Source organism: Passer montanus, unplaced genomic scaffold (assembly GCF_014805655.1).
Source record: "Passer montanus isolate IOZ18808 unplaced genomic scaffold, ASM1480565v1 scaffold70, whole genome shotgun sequence".
NCBI lineage: Eukaryota > Metazoa > Chordata > Aves > Passeriformes > Passeridae > Passer > Passer montanus.
This window is the reverse complement of record NW_024372148.1, coordinates 158793-175871: the sequence shown is the minus strand read 5'-3', so window position 1 is coordinate 175871 and position 17079 is coordinate 158793. Positions and strand designations below refer to the sequence as shown.

Genomic DNA, 17079 nt, shown 5'->3' with positions numbered 1-17079 from the left:
TCCAAGAACAGTTATTTACCTTCAAAAAATTTCAAAATCCAAGGTTTTCCTGAAAGTAAAACCATGTGTATATTTGCCTTTTAAATAGGAAAAAAAAATCTTAACTAACAAAAAATTTATTTCTTCAAACTTTAATATATTTTAAATTGGTATCATCTTTTTCCCCAAATAAGTTTTTTTTCCCATGGGTACAGCTCTTCTTTTCAATATTTTCCTATTCCAACACTAAAATAAAGTGGGTTTTTTAATATAAATCCGTTAGTAAATACTGATTTCAGAGCTAATCTCTGGAAGACTCTGTGCTTTATTCTTCTTTTTAATCTGATATCAAAAGCTAAAGTCACTTGAATTTTTAACCCTGCAGAAGGTTTATAGGGCTTTCAGCAGGTAGAGAAGGATATATAAGGTGTGGTAGGTTGATCTGGCTAACAGCTAAGTCCCCACTCAGTTGCTTGCTCACTCCCCTGAAGTGAGAAGGAGGAAACAAGAAGGGCAAAAGTCTTAGAAACCTGATATAGTAAAGAACTGAGAGTAAGAATTTTCAAACAAGTCCACAACAAAACCAAAAAGACATGTAAATGTTCTCAATTTTTATGGGAAATATTATTGCAGTCCAGATAATGTAGACATAAACCTTGGAAAAACAAGATTTTCTGCAAAAGCACCTACATCTTCCTTTAGTGAAGTACCTACCCCTTCTGACACAGAGGGGAAAATTCAAACAAACACACAAGATCTTTATGAAGGTTAGAAAAGGCATTTGTCTCAAAAATAGACAACGTGAAAAGACATAATTTAAAAACCCAACCAGGTAAAATCTGCTGCCACCTTGGCTTAAGTATGCAAGAGCTGCTCTTGCTGCCAGGAAGATCCAACCTTGCTATGTTTTTAGCAAGTAATTCCTGTAGTCTACTTCCTCTTTCTTGCTGAGCTGCTTGTCAATTCACTATCCAACTTTACACCAATACAACCGGAATTAATCAGGAATGAAACATTCTCCTTTGTGGGCAGTCTTTTTCCAACTACCTGGCTCTCCATCACAATCATAGGTACAAGGAGTTCAGATCTCCTCAGTTCATTCCACTATCATTCAGCAACTGCTTAGGTAGCAGCAGATGCTTGAGCAGCCAATTAACTACGTCAGAAGCTAAAATATCAGGAAAAAATCAAAGATATTAATTTAGTCCTAAAAATAAATCTCATCTACTGGCACAGGTTTGTTGGCAAAGACCTATGACAAAGAGCACAGCTCACGTCACATCAACCAGCAGCAAAAGCAACAAAGTATTCAACCCTCACAGGCCAAAACAGCAACAGAGAAACACATCTTTTCTTCCTGTGGGGTGGGGGATGACTGACAGCAGAAGGCAGCCAGATAAAACTCCAGAAGGTCCCTGGTGTGCCCTGGTGGCAACTTCATGCCACAAGTGCCAGAGTCAGTGAGGGGAAGTGATCTGCAGAACCTCATACCTACCAAGGAGGAGGGGGTCACTGGGGATATGAAGATCAAAGGCAGCCTCGGCTGCAGAGATCATGGGATGATGGAGTTCAGGATCCATGGGACAGGAGATGCAAAAGAAAGCTCACAACCCTGGACTTCAAGATAGCAGACTCTTCAAATATCTGCATGGTGGAGTCCCATGGGATAAAGCCCTCAAGTGAAGATAGGGGCAAGAAAGCTGGGTAATATTCAGGGATAATATCCTTCAAGCTTACAAGAGATCCATGTCAACAACTGTGAAAACAGGTAAAATGCCAGGAGGCCTGCATGGATGAACAAGGACCTCCTGTGAGAAAAACCAAACACAAAAATAATACATTGGGAGGAAGCCATCACAGGGAATGCAGGAGGGATACAGAAAAAAATACCCGAGCATCCAGGGATACAGTTAGGAAAGCTAAAGCCCAAATGGAACTGAATCTGGCCAAAGACAACAAGAAGCATTTCCCGCATTTCCATAAGTACATAGGTGATAAGAAGAAAACTCAGGATAACTTGAACCCACTGCTCAATGAGAAAGATACATGGATAAGTCTGCAATACTGAATGCCACCTTTTCTGTTTCTATTAACAAGATCAATGTTCTGAAAATCCAGAAACTCCCTGAGACCAGTCTGGAGCAAGGAAGTTGTACTCTTGCCCTTGGTGTGGAAGACTTAAGCAAACGGGACACGGGTTAAGTCCGTGGGCCCTTATGGGATGTATCAAGTGCTAAGGGAGATGGAAGATGTCATAGCACAGCCACTCCTGACCATCTTTGATCAATCATGATGAGTGAAAGAAGGGTCTGAGGACTAGAGGAAAGCAAATAACCTCCTATCTTCAAGAAGGAAGACCCAGAGAAATACAGACTCATCAGCCTCAGCTTGATCCCAGGGAAGGTGATGGAGCAGCTAATCCTGGAAACCATTCTTCAGGTACATAAATGACAAGAAAATCATCAGAAACAGTTAACCAACTGGGTAACCTTCTCTGATGAAAGATAGATAAGGAATGAGCAGGGGGAATTGTCTACCAGGACTGCAGTAAGGCCATTCACACTGTATCCTATAAGACTCCCATAGACAAACTGTTGATGTACAGGCTGGCTAAGCAAATGGTGAGCTGGATCAAAAGCTGACTGACCAAGCCCAAAGGATGAGGTCAGTGACCAGTGATGTAGCTCAGGGGTCAGTTTAATTCCTGTTTAACACCTTCATTAATTATCTGGATGAGAGGCAGAACATAACATCACAAAGTTTATTTATGACACAAAAATGGGGTAAGTAGCTAACATGCCAAATGGACATGCTGCCATCCAGAGGTACCACAGCAGGCTGGACAACTCTGCTGACATGAACTTCATGCAGTTCACAAGGAACAGTGCAAATTTCTGCATCTGGGAAGAACAGCTCCAGACACCAAAATATGTTTGGCGCATCCAACTGGAAAGCAGCTTGACAGAAGAGGCTTTGGAGGTCCTGGTGGAGATCAAGTGGAACATGAGCCAGCACTGTGCTGCAAAGAAGGCCAACAGCATCCTGGCATGCGTTAGGAAAAAATGCTGCCACCAGGTCAAGGTGATCCTTCACAGCCTTCACTCAGCACTGTTCAAGCCACACCTGGTGTAGTGTCCAGTTCTGAGCTCCAGAGTGGAATAGGGAACAGGAACATCCTGGAGAGTGTCCAACACTAGGCCATGAAGAAGACAAAGGGACTGAAGCACCACTCCTATGAGGAATGCCTGAGAGAGCAGGGATTGTTGAGCCCAAAAGAGAAAGCTCAGGGGGTCACATTAATGTGTACAAAGGGCAGGTGTATATGTACACAACGTATATGAAGGGAAGGTGCAAAAAGGGACAGAGCCAGCCAGTTTTCAGTGGTGCTCAGGGACAGAACCAGAAGCAGTGGGCACAAACTGAAACACAGGATGTTCCACCTGAACACCAGGAAACACTCCTGTACTGTGAGGGGGACAGAGCACTGGCACAAGCTGCTCACAGTGGTTGTGGAGAATATCCTCAGAAATATTCTAAAGCCTTCTGGACACGGTCCTGAGCAACTGGCTGTAGGTGGCACTTCTTCAGTAGGGAGGTTGGACTAGATAATCTCCAGAGATCCCTTCCAACCTCAACTAATCTGTGATCTTGTGTCTGCTTTTGTCTTTCTGCATTTGTACCAACCATCGCCTGTCACAGTGCCAGGCAAAGCACAAACTGGGAAGGCAAAATTTCACACGTGACCAAAGAAAACATCTAACAATGTAACACCTAGAAGCAATTTTATCCATATTCTTCTTATTTCACTGTACATGGTTCACAATAAGTAAGAAAGAGAATTTTTGGCTCCAGAGACATAGAATCCAGGCTGTCATGCAGTTTACAGGTTAATCAGATGGAAAGTCCAGTGAGGAATATAAAACAACACACACATATAGTACACCTTGGAATCAATACTATACTCAGTGTTCCATCTCAAGCAACTGCAAGTGTGAGCTCAGAGCTCGTAACTAATTCAGATGAAGTTTTCCTATCAATTGATCCAGATCTGTATCAGCAATCATGAACACACAGCCACATGTTAGTAATCAAAAGTCCTGGTTTTAAGGCATTATTTAAAACTCATTCCGATAACACATTAAGGCATTAAAGGGATCATCCTGTATTTCAGAGGAATATTAAAAGTATCAGATGAATCATTTTTTGTCTCGAATTATTTATAGCTCACTAGTTATTTATAGTTTTATGTGCTAGACTGTTGGGGGGAGCAATGCATTAATTCTAAAAGTATAAAATATCTGTAAAAATGGCTCAATGTTTTATATCGGGTGGCTTTTTGTTATTTAGGTATTCACTTGAAGACTATTAACCCCCTTTTTTTAAAGAAAATTATATAATTTTCTTTATAGATCACTCTCCATTAGGGAATCAAGCTCCTTCCAAGCAGTACACCAAAAATCAAAGCACTTCTCACAATACCGCATCAGTTTACCATCCCACAACTTCACAGGAAAAGCACAAGACTCATTTTTATATAGAAACTTAATAAGTTATCATGCTGTACTCATGCACCAAAGCAAAGCCAAAAAAATATGCCAGGCACTTAGAAGCAATCAATGTAGTAAAATATACGACAAGACAAATGAATTTGAAACCGGGTCAATGACTGACATTTCGAACAGGACTAGGAAGTTCGAAATGTGATTACTTTAAAAACATAGAAAAGTATTCATTATTACAAAAAAAATATTTTTAAATGCCAAACAAAAATGAATAAACTTGGAGGCCTCAAATTTGATTTTCAAATGCAGCTTTTATTCTGCCAAAGCAAAACCAGAAAACCAAGGCCAAACAAACCAAACAACATGGGAAAAAACATTACGTCTAGAATATTTTCAAAGCAATTAGCAAAAAGTTAACATGCCAGACCTTAAAAAAAAAGATGATCTATCATCAGAGCAGTTATAGCAACATTACACACTTATCTTTCTGGGAAAAAATTGCTGAAAAACTCAAATAGGAAATATTTCATAGACAACCCATGGATTCTGCAAAATCCAAATGCAGTAAAGACAGCTTTACACAGAATAGGTCTTGACAAATGACCACCGCCCCTGAAGTTACTTATCTGCTAGTCAACACCTGTTTTCACTGGAATTCTGAAAAGCACATTCAACATATTGCTTAAAAATTGGTATGGATTCAAACAGGTTAACAGAAAGATCTCCACTTGTAATTGCAAATGGGAAATCATCTCATGGGGGCATTTCTAGAACAAGCCCCACATGGATGTCTTCTTATCTCAAGGTTATGTGATATTGTTCTCAGCAATACTAGAGTTAGAAATACATTATTGGCAGAGTTCATGCATGGCAAATTAACACAGAACTGTTAAAAGATTAAATTCTATTATTAACCTAAATAAACATTGAGATTGCTTCTGAAATATCACAATTACAATTCTAGGAGCTATAATATTTTCTGCAGGATAATGACTTTAGTCTGTGAAACTGATTCATTAAACAATTTAGCTGTGAAGGACAATACCCCAAGTAACATAACACTGCTGTAAACTGGTTCCTATTCAAAAATGGAAATCTACAACAAACATCAATAAATACTATTGCAAGTGTCCAACTTCCTTGGCATTGTGTTTATTTTACACATTTGTTGTTAATCAGAAGTTGTTTTTAAAACAGATACAACAGCACAACAAAAGAAAAAAACTTTATGCCTTGAAATATATTCTTTACTTGATTTGTTTTTCAATATTCAATAGCAATTTTGCACTATTTGTAAAATAATAATAAATCCAATCTCATTTCACAGGGATAGTGAGACTGCATTTGAGCCTGTATATGTATACCTCCTTATAAGAAAAATATCTTAGGAAGTCATAAATCACCTCAATCTGTTGAAAAAACCACAAAAGCTACCAGTATTTCTGGCGGCTAACAGTGATCATTCAAATGGTGCAGATGGACAAATCTGTATCAGTTACAACAGAGAAGTCCCAAATTGGTTCTTTAATACTTCAGACAACCTCTGTGTACTCACTGCAACTAATGAATATGTCAAATGGATGAGTCCTCTGACTGCAAGTCTGAGGAATTCGATAAATATCAGTTCACTGTTTATTGGGAGACAGCAAATGAGGGGACCTTCATTTACAGTGAAAAAAATTAAATCAAAATTTCTTTCCCTAGCAGTAGTTTTAAGCATGATAAAGGATACAACGTTAAATAAAATTGCTAACATATTTGATACTATTCTATCCTCTCAGGCTATAAGTTGATTTTACAGTAAGCTGTAGAGTAATTCAATAACTGCACAATGAACTGAAGGTAAAGAAGGACAAGCACAAATCTAAGAAAGTGAACTGACCATTGGCAATACCTTGCAAAAAAGCATCTTTTGTATTTTGAAGTCCTGAAAAGCTCTGCACTGAGCTCACAAAAAACTAGCACTGGATCCCACACAAGCATAATCATTTCACGCTGCTCCCCATAATACGATTGCATAATTTGAATACAAAAGATTACCTAAGAGCTATAGAAAAGCAAGTAAAAATAGTCACTTGTAGAAATAGTCCTATTAATCAAAAACCAGTAGATAAGCTATATTTCACCACAGACAGATGTGGAAATGGTTAATGCTTTGGCCCTGTCAGTAAGGCATCACAGTTCAGATAAATGTCCCCAGGGTATACAATCTCTCCTTCTCAACCCATGAGAAGAATGCATTCAAATAACTGGTTGGCTTAAGTGAAAACTCATTTCACATGAGGCCTCATAATTAGTTTGTCCTTCTGAAGTTAGCTGCACACCATAAGTACTGGCCTTTTTTTGTTTTCTGACTAAGAACAACACCACAAAATGAATACTGATTGAAATCTTATGCAGGCAAGTTCTCTGACGAATAACAAGTAATACCTAAGGGCTTTAGGAAAACTAACAGATAAAAATGCAGAACTGATTCAGAAATAAATATGCATGTTTAGTCAAAGTTAATCTGTTGGTAAAAGTGAAAGACAGTCATGAATGACAGGACTACAATAATTTATTCAGCATCAAGTGCTAGGAATGACTGTGCTGGGCCAACATAATGGAAAAGTCTTTGCACCTCCCAGACCAAGGCAGAAAATGTACCCAGGATACTGCTTGAGTTCAGTGGGTTCAAGGAGCTCAAGCGCTTAGTCAGAATGCTGAGGAACATTTGATCACTGGAAATCAGAGATCAAGCAGAGTGTTTAAACCTCCATTTCCCCTCATTGCACAAGAGAAAAAAGTCCCTCTTAACTAGAAAGTAAACTACAATTTCACAGGTAAAGGATTTAATGATAATTTGTGGAACGGAAATGAAAAACTGCAATGCAAGCAAGAAGAAGACTTCTGCAGCTAATGAAAGTACTCCTGCTCCAAATGAAGCCTTTAATAACAGGTGAAATAATGGAATATAGCTGAAACTAGCTCCCAAACAACAACCAGTTCTGTAGTACAGGCATTTCCCTGCAGAAATTATGAAACAATGGGACAGACAAGTTTTGTTTACTCAAGAAACTTGTAAGAGACCCATGAGAATAATCCCCTAGAAAGAAATAAAAGAAGTCAATAACAGGGAGAGAAAAATACAAACATGAACATCTATCACACCCTGCAAAACTCATCAGCCTTTTATCACATACGTCCACACAGCATGAGAAACAAGAAAGTTGTATTAGTCCTATTTCACTGCAGCCCTTGAGCAGCAGTAAATCTATACACAGACTCTATTACAAAACCCTCAGACAAGGTATTACCAGCCACCTATCATTGTGGCAAGCACGGTATCCTACCCGTACTGGCAACAGTATAACCAGCACATCAATAAGAGCAACTGTTGTCTCTTCAGCAGCTTGTAAAATCCTATTTGGGGTACCATGTCCAGTTTGGGCATCCCATTAAGAACCAAACATTAACACCAGAACAAGCCCAAGGAAACCTTCCAAAATCAAGCATATTATGTACAAGCAGAAATTAGAATAAATGGGTTTGCTCAGTCTGAAATAGAAATGGCTGAGAGGAGGGTGCTTTTTTGTTTTGGTTTGATTTTGCTGTCTTCAGCAATACAGTATTCTTGTAAAGAGAATATTCTTGTATTCTTGTAAAGAGAAGACTGAATTGAAGACATTAAAGTAGTCAGTCAAAAGACACAAGGCAATGAACATAAGGTGGGATATTACGATTACATATTACAATTTTCTCACAGTTGTCTGACACTGGAACAGGTTTCCCAGAGAGAGAGCAAAATCTCCATCCCCGGATTTATTCAAAAACTCAAGTGGACACAACCCTGAGCAATTTGATCCAGTAGGATCTGCTTTCAGCAGGAGGTTGGATCAGGTGACTTCCAGGTGCCTCCGCCAATCTAAATTATTCTGTAATCAAACAGCAAGTCTTTAGAAATGCCACAACTGCCACAGATGCCAGGAACAAAGAACACCAGCACAAAGGCCGTGCCCATATTTATGGGCGCAGCACCTGAAAGCCATGATAAGCATTTATCTTGCTCATAGCATTTTCAGCACTCTTCTCCATTTCTGCACAGGTTCAAAAAGGAGTGATATCATTCTTCCTATTAGGAAAACTAGACTAGTAACAGAACAGAAAATAGATTTATATAAAATTGTGAGCTAAAACCAATAGAGATGATTCCAAGTTCCATGCAGGCTGCACAGCTGCCTTTTGGTTAGGATTTGCAAAAAGAAAAAAAAAAAAAAAAAAAAAAAAAGTAGCAGAAGACCATAAGAGAAAAAAACATTAGCTGGTTTTTCCTCTTCAAACTCATTTCACCCTTCAGAATTCTTAGTTATTGATGTCAAAGCAGACTGCATCTTCTTTGATCACTGCACTGTTTCATAACCAGTTCTTACTTGAACTGCATAGGTCATTATGTCCAAGGTAGACAAGGTAGAATCACAGAATAAGCTGTGTTGGAAAGGACCCATCAGGAGTATGGAGTGCAACTACAGACCCTGCACAGGACCCTCCAAGAACGTCACCATGTGCCTGAGAATGTTGTCCAAATACTTCTTGAACTCTGTCAGGCAGGATGCTGCGACCTCTTCCCTGAAGAGCCTGTTCCAGTACTCAAGCACTCTCTGGCTGAAAAACTAGATTGCAATTGACTACAATATGGAGAGCTCTAAGATGCTCTTCCTTCCAGTCTGGCAAAGATTCTCTGCTGCAACAAGACGAAAGGAATAACCCAGGAATGAATAAGAGATCATTTTCTGAGATCTGTTATGTTGTCCAATGTAATTTCAGTTATAATGCTGGGAGCAAATCAGAAAAACAGGGAAAAAAAAATGTCTCTTGCAACACTCATATTGGTTTGGCAGTGAAATTAGACCAGCAAATGCTCTCCCTTGGTCACCATTGCCTTGTTAATTTGTCTTATTCTCCTGATCTTTGGATCCTTTCTACAATGTAAACTTGAACCTACATATGGGTTCTGGATAGCTGTCAGGACCAGACATAGACTATTTGAGTCCTTTTTATTACTACTTTTATCTATAACACTGAAAAAATGTCCATGTTGGTGCCAATTATTCCTGCTCTTAGCTAGCCTCTTCAGCCTTTAATTAATACATGAATATTTGCAACTTTCAATGAAGTTGCAGAATCATAGGCTATTAATTCAAGATCAGAAATTTCAGTTTCTGCTTTTACCAGAGTAGTTCATTTTACAAAATGAACTACTGTCACAAAAGTGGTCATTATGGAGAAGCAGCGCCTCTTATCTGCTTTCATTGAATACTTGCGACTATCTCACAGAAGTGTCATTAAACATTTAAATGAATTTTTAAAATTTTAAGCATTTTAAATGGTTTTTGACAATTTTAACCTGCCATCCTATCCATTAAGGTTTTCCTCTGAAACTGAATTAAACAGGAAAAATTAAAATTATAAAAATAGTTGTCTTCTCTAATTAATAGTTAGAAATCAATCTGCTCTTGTGTTTCAGCGCCTCTGACTATCAAAAGACTACCAGGGTGTTGAGGTAGGGTTGCAATCACCTCTATCTCGTCCAATCATCTGTGCTTACTGAAAAGTGAAAAGCAGGCACATGAACAATCCCAACATCGTGCATGAATTCTTCTCAACCATTTAAATCATATATTTTTTTTTATTAATTGCAGTACTACATGTCTTCATCTCAAAACACAGAACCATGTCTGAAAACCTGAAAATCCTCCCCTTGTATTCTGAAGTACATGAAATAATAAAAGCTTCTGTTTCCCAAAGAAATAACATTCTGAGAGGTCTCTTCAAAAAACAAACAGAAGAGTGATATTATTGCAATATCTGTAGATATGGTGCAAATGAAAACTTTTAAATATTAGACAAATAATTAAATACCTTCATATAAGTAATTATAATTTCTTTCCTTTAAACAAACTGTCAATACTTCAAGTTGACCTAAACTCAAATTGTTACAAAATTTGCAGTTTTGTCAAAAAAAAAGAGGCAGTAACTCTATTTTCTAAATAGTTTGAAGGACAGAGAGAATGTGACAATGACCTCTTTGAGAATTCTTCCAGTGATAAGGGCTTACAAGTGTAGATGTCTGTTCCCTTTGATAAGCCATGAATTGCTTGCTAAGGGGTATTCCCACTCCATTAGCCCGCAAGAATTCAAAATTTCAATCAGCTTTGACATCTTACAAAACCATTCTGCTGCATAACTCATGTATTTTTCCTCTCCCACCTTCCAGTACACTGCTGCTCCATAAAACATTTGGGAGTCCAACTTCTCCCTCTCATTTCAGTTCCTCTGACTACCACAAACAGAAGCCAGCCACAGAGCAGCTCCAGTTCTCTACAACACAATTAGTATTTTCTTCCTCTCTGACATCATACCTTGTAGCTTGTTGAGGAAGAAAATGTGCTGGTGAACTAAAATGTCTTCAGTAAAACACATCTGTACACATAAATTATGACAGATCCCAACCATTTACAACTTAGATGCAGAATATATTTCACGAAAATCTGTCAACAGGTAAAGTGGCTGAGCTTCAATAAGCAACCTTTAGCCTTCCTCCTCTCCACACACACAATCAGCCTTGACTTAGATGCATCTATTTCATTACACACAGTAAAAAGGTGCAAGTACAGTGAAATATTCTATTCTATCACAATATGCAAATGTCATGAGCATACAGTGTAAGAATATTAGATGAATCATCTGCTTGTAAACTTGGGTGTTCCTAAGTGCTTTGAGAATCTTCTGTTCTTACAACTTACATTTCCACTATACTGCCAGGAAGCTTGTTGGTTTTTAGATAATATCTGACCTTCTGTCTCTCCATTCCAGACAGTAACATTTTAAGGAGCAAATTCCTGGGAAATCAGCATTACACCTGCAGGCTGATAGGCTGAGATGTAAAACTTTCCTACTGCCCTTCACCATTTTCTATATTCTCTTCCCCAGGATCCTTCTGACCAGCACAGCAGCATTTCAAGATGGACATAAGAAGTGCCACAGACAAGGAATAACTTCATTACTGCAGGGTTTTGACTTAAGCTGGATGAGCTCGCAACACTGCCGGATACAGTTAGGGCAGCACAGCACTGTAGCTGGAAAGAGCTGTAATCTCACAAACTCATGCAACTACCCAAGATTTTTGCATTGTTAAACCACATCTTGAAAGGGCCAACTACAGTATTTGTGTCTGAGACAGCAAGAGGGACTAGTTTGAATATGATTCTTTTTTCTCCTCAGGCTTGATCAGATCTCATTAACCTACCCCAAGAACACTTTTGGTACATACCGTTGATTTCATTTCATTCCTGGTACAAAGGAAACTGAACACATATGTAATTGCCAATAGCTGAGCAGAAAGATTAAGCCAGAAATTTAAAGTCTCATCACTAAAGGCTCTGATTCTGAATAAGGTACTGCATGAGCCTTGCTAGTGAGACAATGTTCTTCCTAAGAAAGTACCCATTGGCAAGAAACATTTAAGTCACAAAGTAAAACTACAGCTGCATACATTATGTTAGATGTTATAAGTTTCACTTATAAAGATGTAGAAACTGCACTCTGCTATTTAAATCAGGTATCAATTCTTTGCAATTAAAGTCTACTTTATATACGTGTCCTGCACCAGCATCTCAAAGACCTAAGATGTCGAAGCGGACATCAGCACCATTCTCACTTGGAAGACTACACCAGATCCCTTTCAGGAGGAAAACACTGACAGACAAGAAAGTTCAGAACTCTAACACTATAAAAATTATATATTTCCTATTTTTAAATGTATTTGAACTATTTGAATAATTGGCAGACTTGTCAATATTGTAGGAAGTACATATGTAAAGGAGAACCACAGAATGATAGGTGAACTATACAGAACTATTTAAGTACAGAAGCAACAACTGCACCCTGAAAGTGTTTACAAGTTAAATAGAAGATAGTGAACAAGAGGGAGCCAAATAGCCAAATAGCATAAAAACACAATCAACAGGAAACAATTCCTGAAGATGCAGTGGTCACACCAGTGTGGACATTTTGTAGTAATGACTGCAGAGAGAAGTTTTAAGCACTAAGGATGAAGAGAGAGACGATTTTGCAAGTATTTAGGTAACACCTGATAAGCAAGGAGATGTGCAGAAAAATGTAGCAATGTTCCCTGGGGAAAAAAAGGAAAACATTCCCTGATCAAGGAACAGCCAACACAAGGAAATCCCACATAGTACCATACAGGATACCACTAGCCTTAGCTCTGGGGTAATGCTAACCAGTTCTAAAAGCATCATCCACTGAGAAAAAGCCTGATGGTCTCCCAGTAACAGCAAAAGAGTAAACTAAGGAAACCAGCACATTTTTTTCTTTTGTCTTAGAAACAAACTTGCACAGTTATTTTATGAAGCTTCTTCCGAATCAACTGTTTGTCTCCCTCTGAAGTGGTTCCTTCAGAAGTGGAAGAGTTACCAAACTGTAAAACCTGTGAAGAGAGAGAGATCCCACTAACAGAAGTAAAAAACAAATATTCAAATTGGTTTTCATTTTTGTTCACACGGGCTTTATTATTAATGCAGTTACTAACAATCTGAAAGATTAATACATTTAAGTGACTCCAGCAGTTTTGCAGCTCTTTCCCAATTCATACCACTGTAACACGACGAAACGCTGAGCCGCTTTAGTGCTTCACTTTGCCAGCCGGAGAAGCAAGGGCAGCATCCACCTACCTCGCGATGGCAGATGAACCTTCTAGAGCGTTTGAAAGCAGCAGAACAAAGATGCGGGATCCGCGCACGTTACCGCCGCCCCCGCCGACCGCCCCGACCCTTGCCGGGCGGGCGGGATCGCGCTCCGACAGCCGAGCCGCCCCTCGCCCGGCGCCGCCCGTGCCCTCCCCGCCGCGCTGACAGCCCGGGGGAGGCGGGCGCGCCCCCCACCACCGCCCTCAGCCCCGCTCCCCGAGGGGGCGGCCCCGGACTCACCGATCCCGGGGGCCACATAGATGAAGTAGAGGCAGGATGAGGAAAAGGAGAAGAAGAAGATGAAGGCGAGCATGGAGCGGTTGGAGACGCGCAGCGCCTTCCGCAGCAGGGGCATCCTCCCGCCGCGCCGGCCGCCGGCCGCTCCGCTCAGTCCCGGCGAGCCGCGGCGGCGCTTCCTAGGGGGAGGCGGCCCGCTCCTCCCATGGATCGGGCGGCGAGAAGGTGACGAGGGGGCGAGGGGAGCCCCCGCCCTCCCTCCCCGGGCGCGGGGCTGGCAGGGGCGGCGTGCGGAGGAGGGCGGGCGGCGGCGCTTTGTGGCCGGTCCTGCTGTCTCCTCGCGGGCGGCTGGAGCGGCGATGCCCGCCCGCCTCCGCGCTGCGCCTCCGGGCGGGCTGAACCGCCGCCGCAGGGAGGGGCCCCCTTAGCGCTGCCGCGGGGCTCGGGGAACGCTCCCGCCGCTGCTCACATGCCGCCGGGCGCCGCGGCCACCCGCTCTCCCGCCTGCAGTCCCCGTACCAGCGGCGGCGGCGGCCGCGGCAGCAGCAGCATCCCCGCTGCGGGCGAGCAGAGTCACCTCCGCGCTGCGCCCAGCCCGGCCCGGCCCGGCCCGGCGGGCGGGCGGGCGCGCGCCTGCCCCGCCCCCGCGGCCCCGCGGGCCAATGGGAGGCGAGGGAGAAGCGAGCCCGCGGCCGCCGATTGGCTGGTGCGCGCGCACCGTTGGTACCAGCGGGCTGCGGGAAGGGGGCAGGGAGCCGTGAGGCGGCGAGGCCGTGAGGCCGGGCCCCGCGTCCCGCCCGCCCGGCGCTCCCGCTCTGTCCGGCCGGCCGGCGGGCGTGGATGCCTCCTCCGTGTCCAGTCAGCCCGGCATTGTGCAGAACACGGCGGGACCGGGCTCCTGCCCTGCCCGTGCCCACTTTCGAGAGCTGGTGCCCGCCTTTCCCCTCCCTTCTTCACGCGGCGCTGCCCCTGGTGTGGTGCTTCCAGCTGTTTTAATGGAGAGCTGTTGGGAACGGGAGTCAGGGCTGGCAGCTTCTCTCGTATGAGAGGCTGCAGGGCTGGGCCTGCTTAGCCTAGAGAAGAGGTCTGGGAGCGGAACTCATTAATGTATGTGAACATCTCAAGGGTGGCTGCGAAGAGAATGGCGCCAGACTAGGGGCTGGGCCTGCTTAGCCTAGAGAAGAGGTCTGGGAGCGGAACTCGTTAATGCATGTGAACATCTCAAGGGTGACTGCCAAGAGAATGGTGCCAGACTTCCCAGTGGTGCCCAACGACAGGACAAGGAGTAAAGGCCATAAACTAAAACACAAGCATCACCACAACATGAAGAAAGGAAGAACCTCTTTACATTCAGGATGGCCAAGCACTGGAGCAGGTGCCCAGGGATGTCATGGAGGCTCCCTCCCTCTTCAGAGAGTCATTTAAAGCCCACCTGGATGCAGTCCTGTGTAACCTGCTCGAGGTGACCCTGGCTTGGAAGATGGTCCCTCCCAACACTAACAATTAAGTGATTCTGTCTTTCTGTCACCCAACAGTGTTCCAGAGAGCAGAATAGGAAGCATTGCCTAAAGTTTTGGCTAAACTTGTGCTTTAGGATTTGCTGAATTTAAATGTTGTGATCTAGGTGCTCCATTACCAGTTCACTCCCAAGGCCATTGCTTTAAAAAGGCATTTTTTAAAAGCTGGCAACAGAAGCGCCATATAGATTCTCTGCTCTTTCTTGCTTTGGCAATGAACTTGGCTAACACAAGTTGCTGGGTGATAGGGTAGGGTGATAGGGTTAATCACTCTGTTCCTCTGGAGAATGCTGTCATGGATAGATGTGTGCCAAGGGCTTGGCAGTAGGCCATGTCATGCCTGGGCACACTTGATGTGGCAGCAGGATCCATTTGCACAAGAATCCAGGTCTGTGTTGTTAGTGTGTGTGCAGTTTAGTCAGACACAGGGCAAAAAAAATGGAGATACGGAATTGCCTCACTCCCCACAATAAAATTTTGTCTCAGTCGCTATACTTGCACTATGGTTTTTATGCAATAAATATTACTAATAGCTTCATCTTGTTTCAGTAATCATCAAAGAATCATAGAATGGTTTGGGTTGGAAGGGACTTTGAAGACCTTCTAGTTTTGACCGTCCTGCCGTGGGCAGGGACACCTTTCACCAGACCAGGTTGCTCAGAGCCCCATCCAGCCTGTCCTTAAACTCTTCACTGCACAGCCTCTTCCAGTGCCTCACCACCCTCATATTAAATATTAGATATTTCTAACATCTAATCTAAACCTCTTCTCTTTCACTTTGAGGCCATTCCCTCTTGTCCTTTCAATGCATGCTTTTCATTTTGTTTCAGTAGTAACAGAGAAATTATTTTGTTCATCCAGCACAGCTCATGGTCAAGTAGAGTTTATCCTTTAGACTGGCGGAGCAATCTTATAACTTCCTTCAGTCACAGGCAAACTACTTCGAAACACTCTGCAGGCTAACATGTCAGTATTTTTTAACCACAAATGTAAAACCTCGAGTCGGTTGACATGTAAACGTCAGGGCTAGAAATACAAAATGATTGGATAATCAGTGAAGTAGTGATGCAAATAACTGATAGTAAAAACAAAAGCAAATGCTTACTTAGTCAAAATCTTGCTGGATGTTGAACATTTAACTGCACAGTGGAACACAGAACACCCAATAACAATCTATAGCCACATCATGAGCTTCCCTGATTATCACTGATGCAGAGCACAGAAGGATTTCCCAGTAAGTGTTTTCATAGGAGAGAGAGAAATTCTGTTCCTTCAGCGCTGAAACAGAGATTTGTCAGTTATATTTTGATGTATGGTATTGCAATGGGTACCTCTGCAGGTTTTAGCTGGGGTGGATATAATTTTCTTCACAGTGGCTCACAGGGAATATGTTTTGGAATATGTTTTGGATTTGTGCTGAACACAAGGTTGATAATACAGATACATATTTGTTAGTGCTGAACAGGGCTTGCACAGAGCCAAGGCCTTTTCTATTTTTCTACTGCCATCATGGTGAGGGGACTGGGGGTACATGGGAGGTAGGGAGGAGACAGTCACGACAGGTGGCCCCAAATGACCAAAGGGATATTCCAGACCATATGACATCATGATCAGTATACAAAGTTGAGGCAATAAGAAGGAAGTGAGGGATATTTGGAGCGATGGTGTTTGTCTTCCTGAGTAACCTTTACATGATGGAGCCCTGCTGTCCTGGAGATGACTGAACACCTGCCTACCCATGGGAAGCAGTGAATCAATTAATTTTTTAATTTTTTTTTTTTCTTAGCTTGTGTGCACAGCAATTGCTTTCCCTACTAAACTGTCTATTTCAGTCCAGGAATGTTGTGACTTCCACCTTCTGATTCTCCTCCACTCCCCTGGATCCCACTGCGGGGAGGATGAGTGAGCAGCTACAGTATCAGATAGAGGGATATATTGTGTGATGTATTTTGTCACAAAATTGTTTCTGAATTGCCAGTAACAGCTATGTAGCTTGATATGTGCTATTTATTTTATTGAGCAGAATGCAAAACTAGCCATAGAAATACAACAATGAACAGTTATTTACATATATTATTTAAAGTTGAAGCTTAAGCTGAC

The 17079-nt window shown here is 42.1% G+C and overlaps 1 protein-coding gene across 1 annotated transcript in view; it reads right to left on the bottom strand.

The window, feature by feature from the left end:
* B4GALT6 (beta-1,4-galactosyltransferase 6) overlaps positions 1–14071 on the bottom strand; it is a 30497-nt gene extending 16426 nt beyond the window's left edge. Inside the window, exon 1 of the mRNA XM_039730137.1 lies at positions 13466–14071. Within this exon, the coding sequence (XP_039586071.1) occupies positions 13466–13580 (115 nt within the window). The 5' untranslated portion in view covers positions 13581–14071. The remainder of the gene's footprint in view (positions 1–13465) is intronic.
* Positions 14072–17079: the final 3008 nt, after the last annotated feature.